Consider the following 21,743-nt stretch of genomic DNA (forward strand, 5'->3'; position numbering starts at 1 on the left):
CCAGCCTGCACAAGATGGCCACCTTCCCCTCCTCCTGGGCCACCAGAGGCAGACCAGCTGTACACCAGTTGCCAGGCCGCCACAAAGGAGAACGCCTTTAAAGCAGGGACTTGATTACATTCAGCCCCATCTTAAGTTCAAAAACAAAGGGTATAAACTAAGAAGTAAAAACTTACTGTTATTGGTACATCTTTTGTTCCTGAATTTAATAAATGAAGATTTAAAACTTTTGGTAGATCTGTCAAAAAGAAAAGAAATATTTCTTAAAAAGGCATGCTTTATAGCAAGTTAGAATCTTTACCATGTGAGATACCAAACCGAGGTTATTCTAGAACGTGGACTATAATGATGCTCACCTTAATAAAACAAACATGAGACAGGACTCATGCGACTCATACGAACTATGTGTATGATGAGAAATGCCCCTCTTAAACAAATCAAAACAAAAAATCCAGAACATAATCTTTAATAGATTCAGATATTAATAATCTTTTAATTTTCCAGCAAAGCATAATGAAGCAAATTAGTAATGTACAATGGAAAATTGCCACAATAAAAGCAAATCTAATTTTTAAAAAAATGTGGTCTTCAATCTTAAACAACTAGATTTTAATTACATATGGACCAAATAAATCCCAAATTACAAGTACTCTTACTTTGTCCGAAAATAAAAATCTTTACTTGGTTGTTTTCAATTTTAGAATTTGAATTCTTTCTCTGACCATCTTGGATAAATTTTTAACATTATGTCACTATAATGAGATTGAATAATTCATATTTAAGCAAATATAAAGAAAAATTTTGATTTCCTTTATTTTACTATTAGGCAAAAAAAAAAAAAAAAAAAAAAACACTCAGCATAACTGAATGGGTGAAAAATGGGGTAAGACCCCGGGAAATGGGTTTCTGCTTCTGCCTTCCAACCAGAAGACTGAAGCTGTGCCCTGCCTTATTGTCCCACCTGGTAAGCAATGCCATCCCTGAGGAATGGGATATAGACTTGTGAATGCTGGGAGACCCCAAAAGGAGATTTTTACGAGACCACTCAACCCAGTGGTAAATTACTTCCAAAGCTGAATTACAAAGTATAGAAGAGCCATCCGGCATTAAATCACATTCAGGGCATTTTTTTTACCTTGTGTTCGTAGTGTACCAAAATCTAACATTTCGGTTGAGGAATAAATTCCAGGAGCTTGGAAAAAAGAAAAGCAAACAATTATCTTTCACTTTGCCAGAGTAAGATGTACTGAAAAGAAAACAAACACACTTGGCTTTTCCTGACTCCACTGACCTGTTGTGACTTCGACCTCCACAGGAAGGATGATGAACTCTGAGCTGTCAGAGGCGTTGGTCTTTATTCTGATGAAGGCTGTGTGATTATCTGCTTCTCTGGATGAAAAACTGGCTCTCATCACTCCTTTGGTTTCATAAGGAGGGATTTCCTGACAAGTAAAGAGACCACGCTGTAGCACAGCATTTGAAATGTTGCAACACAGCTCATTTTATTGATTTAGATCTTACTGACTGAGGGCTGCATTACTATTTTATGTACCAACTAGGAAAAAACCACTGACAATTAGATATGTTACTGGAGCTCGGGATATAGATCAGGGCTAGAGTTCTTGCCTAGCATGGGTGAGGTCCTGGGTTTAAGTCTCAGCTTTGGAACAAAAATTTAAATAAATACGAGTTTTGCTGCGGGGGCCCACACCTGTGATCCCAGCTACCTGACTGCAGGTCTGAGGCCTGGGCAATTTAGTGAGAGCCTCTCTCAAAATAAAAATTAAAAAGTTCAACATCCAGTACCTCCAAAATAAAACTCCTGAATTTCCCATAAACATGTTGTACTGGCTTTAATACATGCTTCAATTGTGGAGAACGTTAGAATGTGAAAAAAATATACTTATAACTGACAAATCATGGAAGTACAGCAAGAAAAGTAAAAAAGCCAAATTATCTGAAAATGAATCGTAAATTGCAAAATCGCCACTAACAGGCAGCGCTAATCTACAAGCCAGTCTCTGTGTTAGCAGTGCTTAGGTTTCAGGTCTAAGTTCTCTAACCAACAGAAATGTCACCACCACAGGGAAACATTTTTCCAGAAGTGCACAGGAATCTCTGTAGGTGACAGCCAAGAGGGCTTAGGCTTGCTTTCATTTAAAGCCTAACAGAACAAAATAAAGGTTCCCAAGCAAGTGCAGTCCACGGCACTCTACCGCTTAGCTACATTTTGTTTGTTTGTTTTTTCCATTTTGAGACAGGGTCTTGCTGAGTTTCCCAGGCTGGTCTTGGACTTATGATCCTCCTGCCTCAGCCTCCTAAGTAGCTGGGACTAATTAGAGGTGTACCCCTTTGACAAAATTGTTTCCAAATCTTCAAGTCAACATCCCAAACTGTCACCTCTACATCTCTTCGCTGGTTGACACTGGTTAGAAAAGAGAATTAAGAGGACGTGTGTGTGTGTGTGTGTGTGTGTGTGTGTGAGAGAGAGAGAGAGAGAGAGAGAGAGAGAGACAGGAAGAAACTTTGATCTTCAGAACTTATTCACAGTGGTAAAGTCAGTGTGTCTCTAACTGAGTGAAGAAAGATTTGAGTGACCTTAGTACAAAAAATGCATTTACCATAATAGTCTTTTCCCGCTTGGATTAGAGCTTGGTAGACAACATTTTTAAAGACTCTCATATGGCAAAAACCTTTCAAAGAAGGTAGTTCCTGAATATTCTTTAATTTGGTTAATATTTGTCAAGAGAAAGTGATTCTCTAAAGACTGAAAAAAACTGGTGTTAAATATTCAATGGCATTGAAGGTAGATGAAGATCACCCAAGAATTTTAAATTTCCTTTGTTATCATAGGGAATGGACTAAGTTCTCCCTGCAAATGTCATCTCCTCTAGCAACAGTGAGTCTGAATGTTAAATCCTCTACCTTCAAAAATATGATGAATCCTTCCCACTGTTTGTTTTCCCCTGACCCCCAAAGAAAACTTGGTATAAACCACATCATAAATGACCAGATTCAGAGGCGACGTTTCCAATACAGAGAAACTGCTTCTGTTCCATAATGTGGGCTAAAGCTCTGGCCAACTTTGTTCACTGTCTTCTCTAAGAACCACAACTCATATTTCCCCTCACTTTTTCATTCAACTTTCAAATATATCTGATACACATTTAACGTTTCAAGACATTAAAGAAAAGTCATCCACATTTCTTCAGGCAAGGAAGAGTCAAGAAATTTCCAGTGTGTTTCAGAAACAACTGGCTTCACTCACCCACAGCTTTCTGGTACCTCCCTGTTGCCCAGTTGGAAGTTCCAGGTGAAGGTCTCCTCCACTCGAGTACATCTCTACAACCTGGGACAGAGGGGCGCATGTCGGTTAGCATCGAAATCACATACTCAATGCCAGTGACTTGTGGTTACAGAGTTAAGTTTTGCATCATAACTGTTTATCTGAAAAACCGTGCACAGAAATAAATGTAGGATATCACACTGTATCACTTGATTCAGCACTTCATATATAGTACAAGCAACGGTGGTACTATCAATTAAAACAAGGTAGCTTTGAAAACTTACAGTGAAGCTGTTCCAGAGACTAGGTTTAAAAAGCAACAGAACACTTAACTCTTTTTTCACAAAATAATCTGTGGAAATCATTATTGAGTTTTAGAAATACCTGTTTTTTTATATCTTGTAGAAACACGTGTTTCTTTATTCACACAGATACCAAGAGCTTATCCAGTAACTACAGCTGTGACAGGGTGAAGAGACAATTATTCTGAGCTATATGAAACCAATCTAGTGCAGTAACAAAGTATCTGTTTTTTGGGGAAGGGATAGAGGTTAACCAGAACAAGGGCCCAGCTGAACAGGAAGAACTCTCAAGTTCTACAGCACAGGGTAGGGGAGGTGGGGGTAACTATGCTGGACAACAAGGAAATGTCTATTCAAAGTAGCTAGTTAAAAGGATTTAGAATGTTTCCAACACAAATAAATGATAATTTCTGATGTGACAGATAAGCCAGTGACCCTGATCCGATCATTACACATTGTACACATGTAATATAATGTCACAATGTACCTCAAGATACATATAATTACTACAAGTCAAAACAAAAACAAAATATAAAAAAAATCTGGCTCCTCCTGGTAGCAAAATAACAGGTACCAATTGCTCTTGTGTTTACACTTACAAGTTTTTAGAAAAGTCCTAAGGTATCACTGAAATACGGTAAATAATCCGTCCTTGAAGTGTACTTGAGGATCGTGACAGGTATACAGGCGTGGCGCCACCACTGCAATCAAGACACTGAGCAGACCCACTGCCCGCAGTGTCCTTATGCCCTCTGCAAACCATTCTCCTCCTCTGCCCCTTCCTATTTCCCAGAAACCACTGACTTCTCTCTGTCCACGCAGATCAGTGTGCATTTTCTGAAGTTTATATAAAGGGGATAAGCAGGGTGCGCTCTTGTGTCTGGCTTCTCTCAGTGTGATGGCCTTGAGACCCGCCATGTTGGATGTATTAATAGCTCGCTGCTTTTCTGTTTTATGGCTATTTTGCAGTTGCTATGTGAGCACATACTGACAGGCATCTGGGTGTTCCAGCATGCAGCTATGAGGATAAAGCTGCTATGACACGGAGCACAAAGTCGGCGTGGACACCTGCTTTCCTTTCTTTGGGCTAACTCCCACGGGGCAGACCCAGTCGGGCGGCAGGAGACTTCCCTAGGCAGGCAACCCTAGCTCTCTGAAAGGAGGAATACGTTTCATCAACTTAACTAAATTTGGGGTGATGTGGAAGGGAAACTTTCACTTGTTTAATCACAAAAATGTCCAGAAGTGAATACAAAGGATAAAGCCAGGGAAGCCGCAATACTGGCATGAGCTTAAAGCTTTTTGTTTTCGTTTTCTTCTTGCAGTGCATGCTGCTGTAGAAGTACTGCCTTTTGCAAAGACTGATGGGCTAAGATTTCCTGACTGTAACTCATCTCCTGACCTACTCTGCGCTCTTCCAGAGCACCCGCTGTGTTAACATGACTACATCCTGACTGCTGCAGGGACTGCACGGCTTCTTCTGGAAAACCAGAAAATGTCACGCGTTATTTCATTTCCTTTTTCAAGGTAACAAGGAAACAGGCATAGTAATGTTTGGAAACAGAAGATTGCTACTGATGATAGGGAAGATGACCAGGAAACAGAGGCGGAGAAATTCTGAATTACAAAACCAAAGGGAAGACGGCATTAAAATCAGGAGCTGGTGACACAGTCTGATTTTCATCCAGTACTATTTGTCCTAATTTAGTAGAATTTAGAAGAAAAGTGGCCAAACAACAGTCAGAATATAATTTATGTTAAACAAAAGTATGACTCTGTGCCCACATGTGTGTTGTAAAGGCACATAAGAGGTGTGGGGGCCCCATGAAGATCCCAGCAGGGTCTCTGAGAGGGGCCGGCCTGGAGTTGTGCTGTCCACACCCCAGTGGCCGGCCACATGTGCTCATTTAAATTTAAAAACTGGAACAGATGAAATTAAGTGTTAGTTCTTCAGTCATCATAGCCACAGAAGGCTGGTGGCTACCGCCCTGGACAAAGCAGAAGTAGGATTTTTTTGTATGACAGAGTTCTGTTGGAAAGTAGGGTGTTCAAGGGAACCTCTGCCTCCCTGGTGTCTGAGCTGCCGAAGGTGATTTTCTTAAATCTAAGGACAAGCCATGGACACAGCAGTCTACATTATAGGTCTCTCAGAGTCAGAGCACCTTCCCATTAAACTACACTGGTCCCAAGAGGGCAACTTTGGTTCCCCTTTCTCTCCTGTGTGCTGGTGAATGGCCACTGTGGTAAGTCCTGAAAAGACTAGAGGAAATTAATTCAAAGCGGTAACTGTTCTGGATGGCAGCGGGGTGACTCCAAAGGCTGAAGGGGAGAGGTACCAGACCCCAAGGCTACTTAAACAACTGGAGAGGGTCAACATCTGTGAGTCCTGTGAGCTCCATCCTTCCGGGAGACAGCAAGCTTCTGGGTCTGTGGTCTGCCAACCATAGAGGGCACTCCTGGGTGCTTGGTGACACCCCTTCCACAGCAGGGTGGGGCAACTCACGCACCAGGGTCTGACAGTGAGGGACATGGTTTTATTTCATTGGAAAAAAAGTCAAGAAAAGAAGCAGCAAGAATTTCTGGGGCTTCTATATACATTTATAATCAAAGTCAGCCAGAACAGGGAAAATTCACTGAGCTCTAAAGTAGCAAAGTTATCCGCATAACGGAGTAATGATGAAGACAAGAATCCACTTGCAAAAGCAGGAAACAAGGGCATTTTCCTTCTCTGTGATGAAGATACCTAAAGACATTAAAACTAGAGCAACGGATTTTTATTAGTAGCCCTTCTCGGCAGGCGCAGGAGAGACTTCCTTCTACTGCTTCAGTTTGTAATTCCTAAGTGCCTCACTACTTAGGCCCTGAAAATCTCCCTCTGCTCCTCCTCATTTCCCTTTCATTTCTGATGAACTTTTACCACGGGGGATTTGAGAAGGATAAAAACCATTTTAATTGCCACAGCCTTGGACTCGCTACACAATATATTAGTTTTCTTCTCCCTACCATTTCAAGCTACTGTTAGTCCTGCCATGTGGTCCGACCAACTCTGGGTCCTGGAGTATTTATGATGGACGATTCTGGAAAGCATCCTCATCTCCTTCTAACACAGACAACACGACTCAAAGCTCTAGTAGCTACATGTGTCAGCTAGCTGGAAATCACTTGATGTGGGGAGGGGAGTTTAGGAAACCCCTGAAGGAGTGACACTTGTCACTCCTAGTGCAAAAGAGACAAGGAGAGAGTTCAAGACTGGCTAAGAGAAGGACTTAGATTTCACAAATAAAAGTCAGTTTGCTTTACATCGTGATTCTATATTACTCTTTCCCTGGATTTTAATTTCTAAGATGCTATCACTTAAAATGTATTATTATAAGAAATAAATGCAAACTATTTTATTTATTTATTTATTTATTTATTGGTGCTGGGGATTGAACCCAGGGGCACTTAACCACTGAGCCACATCCCCAGCCCTTTTTTGTATTTTATTTAGAGACAGGGTTTCACTGAGTTGTTCAGGGCCTCACTAAGTTGCTGAGGCTGGCTTTGAACCCGTCATCCTCCTGGCTCAGCCTCCCAAGCTGTTGGAATTACAGGCATGTGCCATCGCACCCAGCTGCAAACTATTTTTCTTTTTTAAGTTTATATTGAGCCAGAAAGATACCAGAAAAACGGATTGTACAGCTGAACACTTTTCAAATTAAACATGGAATAGCCTCAACTATAAACACCTGACAAATCAAGGTCACTTAAAAATGGTCCCCAAACTGAAAATCCAAACTGCTATATTCCAGAATTCAGACTATAGTACAATTGTTTAAAGTTAATACCCACTTTAATACACATATAAAACCCCATTATTTATTTGTCTTGGAAAATTTAACAAACTAAGATTATATGATATAGAATTCCCACCAAAACGAGGCTTAGTTAAAACCACCACCTGAATTCACCTGCAAAGGCTCGCTGTGAGGGTTGTGTATGTTTATTATAGGTGAGAAACTGCTATTCACAGGCACTCTGGCTCCAAGGAATGGCCTCAACCGATACGGATTTGGAACTCCAACACCAAATACCTGTTTTGAAGAGGAAAAAAAGGCAACTGAGTTGCTTTTATAACTCCCATTTTTATGGCTATAATTCTGCTTGCTCTGGGGAGACTGGCAAGTCTAATGTAGATGGAAAAGTAACCCTTTTTAAAAACCGAATTTGGCTACATATTTGATTTACTCTATCATGCATTTCGAATGATTTCTATAATACACTGGAAATGGAAATGATTGCGGTCCCTCATGAAACCCACAAAAGGAAGAGAACAGGGACCCACAGGATTTCCCTGCTTCGACCACCAAGAGACAGACCCATGGCTACACAATCTCTCAAGCACTGAGGCCAGCCCCACGTCATCCCCACATTGGTGGGCCCTAGGTTGACTAAGCAGGGGGAGCCACTTATTCAAATGGCGAACAGGCTATCAGTGTCTGTGAGTAATGAACTGGGCTGGGCTGGGGAGGATGGAAGGCAGTCAGCCGGCGCTGACGGTGGGTCGAGCAGAGCATCAGAGCGAGGAGGGAAGGAGACAGACTCAGGAGACACTTAGGAGGGACACTGGGAGAAAGCCTAGATGTGGAGAGGTAAAGGCAGAAGACAGCAGGCCCCAGGGAATGACCGAGACCCACAGCACCCACGCTGGCTGCGAGCACCAGGGGATGCCTCTGTAGGGCGTGACTTCCACTCGCGATGCTCACCAACTTCTTGCTTGCTGGCCAAGTGCACGTTAATGGGTGTCACCTACACAGCATGCGGAACTTACTGAACAAAGCATCGAGGGTTTACTGAATGCCCACTTGACAACCTTGAAGGACTTATCCAGTGGAAGCAAGCAGAACGTGGTTCCTTGCTAAAATGGAAAACTTACTTGATACTTATTTTCAAAACAGAAGTGCTCTGGGCACTGAAGAGGAAATGTGTGAGGGGTGGGAAGCACAAAAACTATAAATTATATTAGTCTTAGGTAAGGATTTAAACACTCGAGTTGCATGAGCAGCAAAGATTGCTAGTAAGATAATTGGGGCAATCACTCAACCTTCCTAGACTTCAACTTCCTTATCTAAAAACCACTAGAACAACAGAGTCTTATGCAAGCGGAAGTTCATGTAGTGTCAGACAAGTAAGAAGTGCTTAATAATCTTGATATATCAAAATCTTGATTTACACACCAAATGGCTGATATACAAAAGATTTACTATATGATTCCTATAAACATGAATTTTCTTTAATAACTGAAACAAAGAATCTATGTAAAATAAATTTATCAAAATTTGAACATTATACTTCCTAAAAAAAGCAAGCACATATATTTTAATCTTAAAGCTATTAAGTATGCTTCATAAGTGTGTTAGAATTTTTAAAAATTGAGTCAGTATAAAAATATTTTTTACTATCCTTTGGTCAACCAATCTCACATTAACCCTTTACCTGCAGCTTTAAGATCATTTGTTCATACTCTGAACTGAACAGGGATGTTCACAGAGTATAAAAATGCTCTAAGTCTAAACTTACATTTTTATTATCTCAAGTTTCTGAAGTGAGTTCTAAAAAGGTTGTCATATGAAATTGGTGATGATGAATATATTTTATAAAAATAAATGAAAGCTTTAATTCCGGTTCTTACCTGGTAAGTAAATACCCCATGATTAGATGTATTAATAAATAAAGTATTTTCTACATTTCCTACTACTCTTGCAAGAAAAACTACATCAAATGATGTATTTCCTCCTGGAAGAATTTTCTGAAAAAGAAAATGAATAAAGTTAAATTGATAACACCCTCCATCCCCCCACAATCTGATCATACTGGCCAAAATTAGCTAAAGTTCTCTAAAATGAGTACCTTAGAATCATTTACATAAACTAGCACTTTTCCTTTAAAAGTTGAAGCATTAAGTTACCCAAGCTTTTGCACAATGGAAAATAATAAAAGATGTCTTCATAATAGATGTCTGCAGTCACATGTCTTGTCCATTAGCAGCCCAGAGCCCTGTACAGCAGATGGCTGCCTTGGACTCTGTCATTCAGTGTTTGCCAGGCTGGAACGAAGTACCTCATTATAGGAAGTTCCATGAGCAGTCAATCAAGCAGGCGTTGGACTGAGGCTGGGCTTTCACATGGATGTGCTACCTACTACTAAGCAGCAGCTTGTACCATTCCGAAGAATAAGCCCAGGCCTCCACCCCTCCACTGCTGCCATCATCCGCACAGGGCACAAAATGCCCTTGCAACTTGAATTAGGGGACAAAGTACATGTGGGATCTCACTCCTGTCGTCTGGGGCAGACTGAGAATGCCACTACACTCAAAGAAGTAAAAACTTATTACACAAAACAACAGAGGCTGTTCCATGAGGTTCAAGGGTGGGACTGCAGTTCTGCCTGCAACGAAGCCTTAAAGTGCAATAAGCCAAGTTGATACCGTCCCTCATTCTGCATCTAAGGCTGCCACTCTAAAATGCTCCCAAAGCACAGCATGACATACACAGTACGAGACTCTGCTTTACTTAGGATGAAAAGGGTTGGAAAGAGGGTTTCTCCTACATGTCAGCAATAAAAAGCAGAAAAATTTACTAAGTCACAGCTTTCCTTGATCCTATCACAGAGACTGGTTATCAACCACCCCAAATCTAAGGAAGACAAACACTTCCAGCAAGAGAAACAATGTGACTGCTGGCTCAGCCAACCCAGAGATCGGAGGCAGATGGGCCTACCACTGGGAGGCAAGAAGGATTCAGGGAAAGTCTCTACACAGTTTGAAGGCTGAGTGTAGGCTCCCAGGAGAGCACAGAACCCCTGGAAGATGGGAGCACGAGGTGGAGTCGTGATAGGATCAGAGATCAGTAATATCCACATCTGATAAGTCCCTAGAGAGTCAGAAACTGAACAGGGCACTTTCAGATGATCCACGGCTTATGTCAGTAGTCACAAGAGGAATCATAAAATATTTTGAATTGATTCGAAATGAGAACATAATGTATAGAAATTTGTGGGCAGCAGTTAAGACAATACTTAGAAGGAAATTTTAGCAATAAATGCTTATTTTGAATACAAATGTCTCAAATCAATAACCTGTTTCTGCTATGAGAAACTAGAAAAAGAGTCAATTAAATCCAAAGTAAGTAAAAGGAAGAATAATAAAGACGAAGAAAAATTAAATAGAATACAGCAAAAAAAAAAAAAAAAAAAAAAAAAAATCAATAAAACCAATGCTGGTTCCAGAAAAGCTATAAAACTGATTATACAGAATAACTGAATGAAAAGGGAGAGAATAAGAACAAAAAACAAGGAACAAAGTGTGAATATTCTTACATACCCCTTACACATTAAAAAAGATAAGGTAATATTACGAACAAACCTATGTCTATAAATTTGATGCCTAGAGGCAACAGACACAGTCTCATTTCTATACAGGTGGCAAACCTCTTTTAATTTGTATTTTCTTATATGATTTAAGTTGCCAAAGTCATCCTTATTTTAGTTACTAATACAGTGCAAAGGTATAAAAAGAAAAGGTTCATATCCTCAATCAAGCCTCTTCCATTCTTACCCCCCTTTGGGTTATCAGTCAACCTATCTGTAATTTGCTCTGGCTCTTACCACCACATGTACATGGATCTTTGCTTTCTATGAAAACAACATTACATTCAGCTCCACGATGAGCCTACATATCAACATGTGCATGTTATTCAGAAGCATATCCTAGATCAACAGATACAGATCTATTTCATTCTTTTTATCATCTGCACAATATCCCATACAAATCACATGCTAAATCACATTCTGTTCAATTTCCAAGAAATGTATGGATATCACAGCTTAACCTAAAAGAGGATAACGAATGTCTGAGTTCTACAACTAATTAAAAATATCATTAGTATTCACTAATGGCATTCAACCCATAAAATTATTCTTCATTCTGAAGCATATGCAAATAAGTGAACCAAAACATTAATATTTTAGCCATAGACTGAAACAAAGTTTTTCTTAGTTTCCAGTTTTCTTGGAAATTGATTCAATCAAAAAGTTTCAGTCAAAGACAAAATAATTTCCGTCTCCTTGCTGTGTGTGTAAGGCATCTCACCTTCCACAATTCAAACAAACAAAATGTGACCATCCATATAATATTTAAAAACTGTATCCTTTGATGCGAAACACACACTGCATATTTTATGGTTAATAATAAGCTAGTCATGAAAGACAGTAGGATGAAATTGCAGTCTTAGTATTATGTAACTTTTAACTATTTATTAAATTTTAATGACATTAAATTAGATAATATTTAACTAATAACTAAATTAATAAATGAGAAATAAAATGTCAAAACCACATATTCTACATCCCTTATTTCTAGTCTTGATTTTCAGTTGATCTTAAAAACCAAAACCTTAACAAGAGGATTATTTGTGTGTGTTATTAAAATATGGCTATGTTAAATTTGGTCTTGTAAATAATAATTATTCTTTTCTCTGTTCCCTACTGGTTGATATGGAGATGGCATCAGTTAATAATCCAAAACTCTGTGAGTTACAGAAAATTTTTTAGTGCCAAAGAAGTGAAACCTGACTAGGGATGCTGAGGACGACACAGGCAGGCAGAGTGAGGGACACACAGAAAGATCTGCTTGCCTGGGCGGACAGACACTTTCCTTCCCCCAAGCCCTGGCGGCTGGCCCAAAGCTGAGGAGGAGGGAATGAGGTTCTTGCTTCCCCCAGGGGTTCATTCTCTCTCCCTTCCACCGCCTGAGCTTCTGGAGTCAATGTTACTGCAGGGAAAAAAGATGGAAAGACAAAGGAGGAGGAACAAAGGTAAAAAGAGCAGACTGCAGCTGAGCCCTTGGAAGCAAAATCTGGACTATCTAAATGCTTTTACTGTTTAATTCCACCTCCTGACAGCAGAACACACAGATCTATTTTTAACTTGTTCTTTGATTACATACATATTTAGTTTATCTTTTTAAGAATGTTCAGGAAAACTATTCGTATAAGTTCATCTGTAGAAGCAGATCTAGTTCAAAATGGTAAACTGGTGATCTTTAGCTAATGTTCGATTCATACTGTCATTCTAAAATTGAATTCATTATCCATGTGTGAAAACTGGGAGATATATATATATATATACACACATAAATCCTTATTCCTGACCCTCCTTGGAGAATCAGAACTCACAAGAACTGACACTCCCACATGGCCACCATGACTGCGGCCAATGGGATGACGCCTTGGTGGGCCACATGCTCTCCAGAGAACCCCTTCCCCTCTGGCTTATCCCCCTCCTTTCCGTTGTTTACGGAACACAGCAAGCCTAGGTTAGTCTCTGCCTTGTGAGGGCGGAGAAAAAGATAAGAACCCTGGCCTTTACCCCAAGTAAAGTTGGTGTTCAGAAACAACAAAACATCGCTTGAACTAGCAATGTTAACAAGTTAAAAGTAAAACGTGCAGTGCAGGTGTGGACTACTTGAACTGTTTCCATTTTCACCTGCGCTCTGGCCCTACATGCACACTGGCCGTGAGGAAGCTGGTTGGTTTGTTCGTGTACGGGTGTAAGGCGCACACCACTCACTGCAGCGCAGCAGTACCATTCGGGTCACTGGCAGGCTAATGACCCTAGATCTCCACCTTGGCTCCTGCAAATAACTGCACGACTTGGACAAAGCCCTCCAGGACAAGGCTCTTCCTTAGTACACACAGGTGTCTTTCACATTAGAATTCTATTATTTGAGAGCTTTAGCACATTTACATAAAAGAACTGTGGAAATATCTCTTAGGTACAAAGAATAACTTAAGGGAAATTTACTTTCAGAAACATTTAAGAAAAGATATTTCCCGTGAGTACTACAAAAATAATAAAATTTTATTACCAAAAATAATATGATGACTCATCAATCCTTCATTTATAAAATGCTCTTAAGTGAAAAAGTCAAATTTGTTTTTTTTTTAAAGAAATCCTAGAAGTTGCTTCCTAATAACACATGATGAAATACGACTTTAGAAATGAGAAATGTAAAAATATAAACAACTGATACAAAATTAATAACTTCTATGTTTAAAAAAAGTTCCTTTTTTGTTCTTCAGTTGCATCTCTTCAAAGGAGTCAGTGAAAAAGCTGGGAAGGTGAAATTAGGTTCCATTTATTTACTTCCCTCTGATATTAGAGACTTACACATTAAAGCTTAATGTATTCTTTTAAATTCAAAACTTAAGATCCAATTTTTTATTTTGATCAGAAAAAAGTCATCCTTTTTAATAACAAGTCTACTGACTACAAAACTGTAAGTACAACTGCAGAGCAGGCTTGTGGTAGAGCCCTAAAACAGTCCCCAGGAGTCCCCGCCCCAATTTCTGAGGATGAGACTGTGGTGAGGACTTGCACCTGTGGCTACTGACAATACATGGTAAAAGGGATTTCTCAAACGTCATCCAGGTGAGCAGTCGGTTGACTGAGTTAACGGAAAGGCAGACCATGCAGTGGCCCGAGCCAGTGGAGTCCTTCAAAAGCAAAGTTTCCTCCACTGGGGGCAGAGGAGGAAGCAGGAGGGGAGACGACACACTGCTGTTGGCTCGGAGGTGGAGGGGCCCCTGAGAAGGAACATGGGCCTGCTGTCAACAGCAGCGACCAAGGGGCCTCCAGTTCCACAACCGCAGGAACTCAACTGGGCCGACAACTTGAAGGAGTCTGGAGGTGCAGTTCCCCACAGAGCCTCCACACAAGGCCTCAGCTCGACAGCGTCACGTCCTGCGATGTGCTGAGTGAACACCCCATGGAGTCATGACCTACTGACTGCGTGCCAAGGAGCGGGTATGGCCCTAAGCCATGGAGTTTATGGTGATTTGTCATGTATCAACAGAAAGATGTCAAGGAATTATTAAGAGGAAATCAACTGACTGGGACAATGTTTAAGCTATCTAGCTGTTTCGTGTTCTGTGCTGAGAAAAAGAATGTATTTTTAAGGGAAGAAGTAATAACTCAGGAAACTGGACAAACTGAAATATAGGAAAGATAAGAAACATTCAAGCCAGATTCTAATTACAGCAAATAAAATTACTCATCAATAAAATATCCAACTAAACACCCCAGGAGAAAGAATTTTTAGTAGAGAAACTTACCCTATTTTGAAAAAATGATGCATGAAAATGTGATGTTGTAGCAGATATTGATACTAAAGTAATGGTTTCTTCAGAACTAGGATTATGTAAGTAGACTTTCTCCATTTTTGGCATTCCAACTGGCCTGTAAAAATGAAAAGACAACTGTCACAAATACTTCAAAGATAATTCTGGTCGTAAGGATAAGTACTGGTCATTTAAACACCAAAATTATTAGACAAGTTCATATTCAACTATATTAAAATATCACACTGATTAAAATGTAAAAATAAACATAAAATACATCTCACCGCTCAGCAAATACTTATTGAGTGTCTGTCCTATGTTACCTGCTATGCAGGCGCTATGGTATAGCAAAACCAGTCTCAGCCCAGCGAGGCTTACACTGTAATGAGGAAGCAGGCAGGGTCCCTCTAATGCCACCCTATCGACTGTGCACCACGTCCTTCTCAAACTCAGGTTGGGAGTAGAACCTTGGTGGAAAACTTGTATGAAGAGATCCTGTGAGCCTGGGACTTTTGAGATCCTTTTTTATGAATGAGGATTCTGAGGCACAAAGTTAATTAATTTGCCCAAAGTCATACCAGGAACCTAGATATGAATATATGCCACCTTGGTCTAGACCGGGATCTCGTGCCCAGGACTAGAGGGCCTCCTCTCTAGGGAACACGGAAGCTGCGCGCGCACACACACACACAGAGTTGTCCATCTGAATGTTCCCCTGGGAATCTGAGTTAACAGTCTGCCCTGAAAGTGAAACCTAATGAGGTCCACTTAGTACTTCTGTAGCCATTCTTCTCAACTTCTACAGCATCAGAAAACTCTGCACATAAATTACATATTTTTTCTTAGAAAAAATTACATTTTTTCTTAGTGTTCTAGGGTTATTTCATTATCCTGAGCCTTCTCTCCTGACAAGATTATCAGCACCCTGAGGACAAGGGATACATCATACACCTCCTGCGTGCTGCCCATGATATCTAGCACAGTCCCAGGCATGTGGGAAGGGTGTGGCGAGTGTGCTTGCTTGCTTTCTCTCTCTCTCTCTACACACACACACACACACACACACATGCTCCCCTCCTTATCGAGGTTCTCCCTGATCTGATCTTACCCAATACAAACAAGTCCGTCCTCAGTTTTCAGTCCCAGCAATCCACCAGGCTGGGTGCTTGTGTGTGACCCCAGGTCTTGGCCAACTGCTCACTCTTGTGTTTTTCTCCTTGACTTCTACACCAATTCAAACGCTCGTGTTCTAAGCCAAACAACCTTCTTTCACAAGGTCCATTTTTCATGCAACCATTTTAAGCCATGCTTTTTGAAATTTTATGTGCTCTGTAACTCAAGTTCAAGGTTTGTGTTTAAACCCTCACCCTAAGAAGTTGAAAATGCAGAGGCAGAACTGTGTTTCAACATCTGGTTCAAGTATCCACCATGCTTTTATCCCGCAAGTTCTGCCTCTACCTTTTCTTCCATTCAGTTGACTGCCTCTAATTTAAGACTTGGGAAAGTTGGTGAAACAGTGAGCAGATGATCAATTTTGCTAATTAAAAAATGAATCAGGCTGTACCTTTCTTCAAAGATGGTAACTTAGCAGTACATACGGGCTCTCCTTGCTACTCCAACTTAATTTGCCAACAATGCGGAAAGAACTTGAAAGTTAGGAGGAGTTATGTTCTGAGAAATAACAACAGACCCTGGGAGGAATCCTTGGGGAACTGAAGGCCGCCCTGAACTGGCAGCTGGGAGGAAAGGGGGGATGCGGAGCAAAGGGCAGCCCAACTGGCAGGACGGGTAGAGGAAGGCTCTCCAACTCTGCCCCTCTCCACCTCCTTCCCCGCTGTCTCGAGGCCATTGGGGCCTGCTCCTGCACCCTGGAACGCTGGGAAGGCTGTCGGGGCTGGGACCTGAAGGTGGCTGTCCTTGGGCACTCTCCTCCAAGTCCTCTCTCTAGTCCTCCAAAGTCCTCAGGCGGGGGCTTACACTTTAGGAGGCCACCTCTGCCCAACAGCGCGTGTCTAAGCACCGTTTCAGAGAGTGGTGACAAATACGGGCCATCCAGCCACTCTCCACCTCTGGCACCTCTCTCTTCTTAAATTCCCAAGAAGGGACAGAGGACTTGGCCTTCTGCCCTTTCTTAAGCCCTTTAAGACAGCAGCTCACAAGTCACGCACGAAAATAACATGAGCACCATCAGATCGCACGCACTGTGTGGTGACAGACAGCAACGCCAATCCCGAGTCCATGACTGAACCTGTAAGAGGGTTTGTTCTTACCCTCTCCCTCGCTGTCAGACTTGGATATTTTTGCATGAGAAGTATGTGCCCTGCAAATATTTCAAACCATTCTGTGGATTGTCTGTTTTACTTTCTTGATGGTAATTTGGTGCACAAAATTTAAACATCTTTAAGTAATCCAATTTATATATTTTATCTTTTGTCACTTGTGCTTCAGTATTCCGACCTAGAAACACAGTGCATAATCCAAAGTAATGGAGATATATGCCGATGTTTTCTTCTAATGGCTAATAGTTTGGTTCCATTACATTTACCTCTGATATATTTAGCTTAAGGATATAATTTGAATTAATTTTGAGGTATGCTGTGAGGTAGGGGACCAAATTAACTTTTTTTTGCACATGGATAATTAGGTGTTCTAGCACCATTTGTGGCAAAGACCGCTCTTTTCATTACGTTGTCTAGAACCACAAAGTCAACTGGCAACAAATGTAATGGTCTATTTCTAGAATCTAAAGTATTTTCCATTTATCTATGGGTCTCTCCTTTGGTGGTATCAGTGTCTTAGCTACTACTACTCTGTACAAAGTTTCTGATACTGGGAGGTGTGAGTCCTACAATTCTGGTTGCTGTTCTCATACCCGATTTTCCATGTGAATTTTAAAATCAGGTTGTCAATTTCTGCAAAAAAGAGCTTAGATTTCAAGGAGACTTCACTAAATTGATGGATCAATTTGGGGGTACTGTAATCTTAATTTTTGTCTTTTGACTCATCAACCTGGGATGTTTTCCTGTTTATTTGTTCTTTAGTTTCCCATGGTAATGATTTCTAGTTTTTAGTATACAAGGTCTTACACTGCTTCTGTCAGATTTATATTTAAATATTCTTCTTGAGGTTATTGTAAATGGAATTGTTTTCTTAAGATTGTTCATTGATAATGTACAAAAAATAGTTTTTTTGTGTGTACTGATCTGTATCCCGTAATCCTAATAAGCTTATTAGTTCTAATAGTTTTTATTTTTCTCAAGTGCATGCCTTAGGAATATCTACATACTCAGGCACAACATCTGCAGACAGAGGGGGCTTTATTTCTTCTTTTCCCGCAGAGTAGCTTTTGTTTCTTTTTCTCATCTTGTTGCCCTGGTCAGACCTGGGGTTTAACACTGAATAGGACTGAAAAGAACAGGCATCACTGTCTTGCTTTTGATTGCAGGGGAACTTTTTACTCTTTCAACAGAAGGAAGGAGCCAGGCTTCAGGTTTTCATAGATGCTCTTTATTAGGTTGAAGAAAGTCCCCTTCTATTCCTAACTTGTTGAGAATTATTATGAAAAGATGTAGCATTTTCCATTTTTCTTCTGTGCTTGATACCCCATTTCTCCTTTCTTATGTTAATATAGTACATCACATCAACTGATTTTCAGATGTCACATTAAACCTTGCATTCTTAAGATCAAAACCTTGGTCATGGTGTACGATTCTTTTTATACGTTGCTTGACTCTGGTATGTTGTGGAGAACTTGTGCACCTATATTCAGAAGGGATAGTTGTTATTTCTTTTTTCTTTTTCCTTCTTGTAGTATCTTTGTCTCATTTTGGTTATAAGGGCAATACAGGCCAAACAGACTAAGTTGGAAAATGTACACTTCTATTTTTTAGAGAGTCTGTGAATGACCAATATTAATTCTTCTTTATATGTTTTGTAGCATTCACCAGTAAAGTTAGTGTATCAGGAATTGCTTTCTGGGAGGTTTTTGGTGACTAGTTCAAACTCTTCAATTGCTATAAGTCTATTCAGATTTTTAAATTTCCTCCTGGTTTTCTATTTCCATTCAGACTTTCTATTTGTTATTTCTACAGGCAAGATGTAAATGAATGGGTAGGAAGCTATGTTTCAACAAAACTTCATTTACAAACACCGGGGACACTGGAGGCTAGAGAGGGATGTCAACAAGAGGAGGGAATGGGAGCACCCAGACCCCCTTACCCACTGAGACACCAAATCAACACACTGGAAAACCCTCTTCATGAGAAACCCAGAAACTAGTTTAAGAAGTCACCCCAAGTGAACTTGAAACCTGCTGCATCAAAGCTGGTAGGAAAATCTGGTGCACCAGCTCTCTAGAGCCTCCACCCACTGCACAGTGCAGAACAACAAGGTGGAAAATCCCAGCTTCCAGCTTCTCCTGTGCAGAGAGGGTAGACTGGACCCCATGTCCAAAGTCTTGGCTTCTCAGGGGCCTTCCTTCCTGAGGCACGGATTCCTATCTGGTCTGAATCTAGGGGCCACTGAGAACAAAAGCCAACGGTTTGTCCTTAGGAATATACAAGGCATATAGCACACTGATACAGGAGGCTCACAACTCAGAAAATACACTAAATTCTTGCAACTTTGTTCTGTAGGTCTAAAGTATTTCTAAATCAAAACTGGGGAAGTAAGTTGAAAAACAGGGAAAACTGACGTACTATTCAGAAGTGTGTGCATACGTAATACAACAGTAAAGAAAATTTAGAAATGATTATAAGATTTGAGGGAAAGGGGTTAATTCTGGAGAGCAATGGAACTGTCACCAGGGACAGGTGCAGAACAGGGCCTAGGAGCTGACAAGTGTTCTCTTTCTCCAGGTGTGTGGTAGATGTAAAACCAGACGTATGTCATGCATTTCTCTCTGTGCATTTATTTCACACAAAAAGGAAAAAAGGTAGAAAGAAGGTTATAGTGAAGTAATGAAAATACTCTGGAAAGTAATATAACTCTACAATTGTTAAGCACCATGTAAAACTGGAATCAAGCACTGATGGCTTTTTTCTTCCCCCCTGTCTGCAGAGTGACCAGATGTCAGTAAAGGTGACTTTGCTATGTTGGCTAATTGCTTGAGGTCAATGCAGTGAAAGGAGTTTACTGAAGACCTGCATTTGAAGCCTGCATTAGAAAAATGCAACTTGATTTTTATAAATGATTCTTATCTAACCATCAATGATGGCTGGAACCTATTTAGTCAAATAAGGAGCTCTGTGCACTGGGATATGATCCCTCAATAATCCGACTTAAAAAATACGTTAGCAAATGCTATTTAACAACAGAATATTAGGGAACTCATTAGGTAACCATTACGGTGAATAACTCATAATGCATTTAAGTAAATGTCCAAGTATAAATATTGTCTGTCTCCTTATAAACTTGTCTAACATTCTGGTTAGAATTTCACAGACCTTCTTGACAAAAGCCCTCAAATCGAAAGGGGAAAAAAGGAGTCGAAAGCTGGTCAGAATTGCACGTACTCAATCTGACTCTTAACAGAGCCACGTATTTCACTTGCTTTTCGTGTACTGTACCAACTAAATCAAAATACAGTTTACCACAACGTTCCCATTTCTTCTGTAGCTTCATCTACAGCTGAATCTGGGACTCTCCATTTTCTGTCTTTTCTGAAATGGAATAACTTCTTTTTTCCATATTACCCAAAATATATACAGCAAAGTCCCAAAAATGTGTAAGTTAAGAACTCTTCACTGTCTTCTGTATACATATCACACTTCTAAAAAAGGGTTTTGATAAGTTTGCCTGCTTTATTTCATATACCATTTGAGAATTTCTTTAAAGTGGTGTTGCTGAGGCTGAGGCTGCCTCTGAGGCCTAAACCAAGTCTGGCTTTCTGAAGCTGCAGATGCCACTGCTCTGCAGAGGTGGGGCAGAGGCTTCCCAGCCAAGGGCCCCACTGCAGCAACTCTCCCGGGAAGGCTGTGCCCAGGCTGCCCTGAGAGCTGGGATCCACAAACCAGTTTCTCTGCTTTACACAAGGAAGCAGAAACCTGGACCAACGTCACTGTCCCAGCCATCCCCAGGCCCACAGGGCAACCCAGCCACAGGGCTTAGAGAGTGGATCCAGGGCTGGGGTCCTGATCACGTGATGGAGGGCTATGGAAAGCAGGTTTGTAAGGACACTGCTGGCACTAAGAAGCAGGACGCTAAGTACTCTCAGAACCCTCAAACAAGAAGCAACCAACCTGCTGAACTCCTAGAGCCCTTAACCAACTGGCTTGTGGATCCCAGAAGGTAATTCAGGACCATGAACCAGGTAAAGAGGTACAGACCCAGCTAGGACCTCAAACTCTGGCCAGGATGCGACAGGAAGCAGCTCTCTGCAGTACAGCACAGAAGATAAAGTCTTCTTTCTTAAGCTTTATATAGACAAGGAAGAACAACAACAGAGAACAGAAATAAAAAATACCCTCCTTACAACCTAAAAGTTCACCACTTCTGTACTGTTTTTAAAAAATATGCTCCGTTACGAGTCAACTAGAATGCAGGCTAAATATGTCAGTCAGTCAGTCTCTACCCTTTCTCTTAATGTTATTCCTTGTGTGACTTTAATTAGTACCAGTAAAGAAGAAAACAGGGTCTAAGAGGGACAGGTCTTTGGGGTATCTTAAAAAGACAGGGCTGCAGAGGGCCTGCAGCATCAGAAGACTCGGCAGCAAGGAGACAGGAGTCTGGAAACAGGGGAGGATCAAAATGCCTGGCCTGCACTGCTGCTAAGGCTCGCCTCGCCCTCTCTTCTAGGGCGCAGAGAGGAAAGGCCCTGGGCCACACCCCATGGAGACGAACCCTTGCTCAGAGGAGAAGGGTCACGTACTTAGGCTGTTCTAAGAGGCCTGGAGTCACAAGGACAGAGGGAGGGTGTGAGGAAGGGCGTCAGAGGCCACTCTAGGCGTGAGTGCCCGTACGGAGCAGGCTGCCTCTCGGTCTGGGCAGTGCACCCTGCAG

At 41.0% G+C, this 21,743-nt stretch overlaps 1 protein-coding gene across 1 annotated transcript in view; it reads right to left on the reverse strand.

Annotated features, from left to right (window-relative positions):
• The window catches only part of TMEM131 (transmembrane protein 131), a 155,776-nt gene that overhangs the window by 52,660 nt on the left and 81,373 nt on the right, over positions 1 to 21,743 (reverse strand). Inside the window, exons 5-11 of the mRNA XM_079111313.1 lie at positions 14,739 to 14,862; positions 9,260 to 9,376; positions 7,539 to 7,661; positions 3,269 to 3,349; positions 1,292 to 1,442; positions 1,136 to 1,192; positions 177 to 238 (exon numbers count right to left, since the gene is read on the reverse strand). Coding sequence (XP_078967439.1) covers positions 177 to 238; positions 1,136 to 1,192; positions 1,292 to 1,442; positions 3,269 to 3,349; positions 7,539 to 7,661; positions 9,260 to 9,376; positions 14,739 to 14,862 — 715 coding nt within the window. The remainder of the gene's footprint in view (positions 1 to 176; positions 239 to 1,135; positions 1,193 to 1,291; positions 1,443 to 3,268; positions 3,350 to 7,538; positions 7,662 to 9,259; positions 9,377 to 14,738; positions 14,863 to 21,743) is intronic.

This window comes from Sciurus vulgaris (genome assembly GCF_902686455.1).
Source record: "Sciurus vulgaris genome assembly, chromosome: 14".
NCBI classification, from domain to species: Eukaryota; Metazoa; Chordata; class Mammalia; order Rodentia; family Sciuridae; genus Sciurus; species Sciurus vulgaris.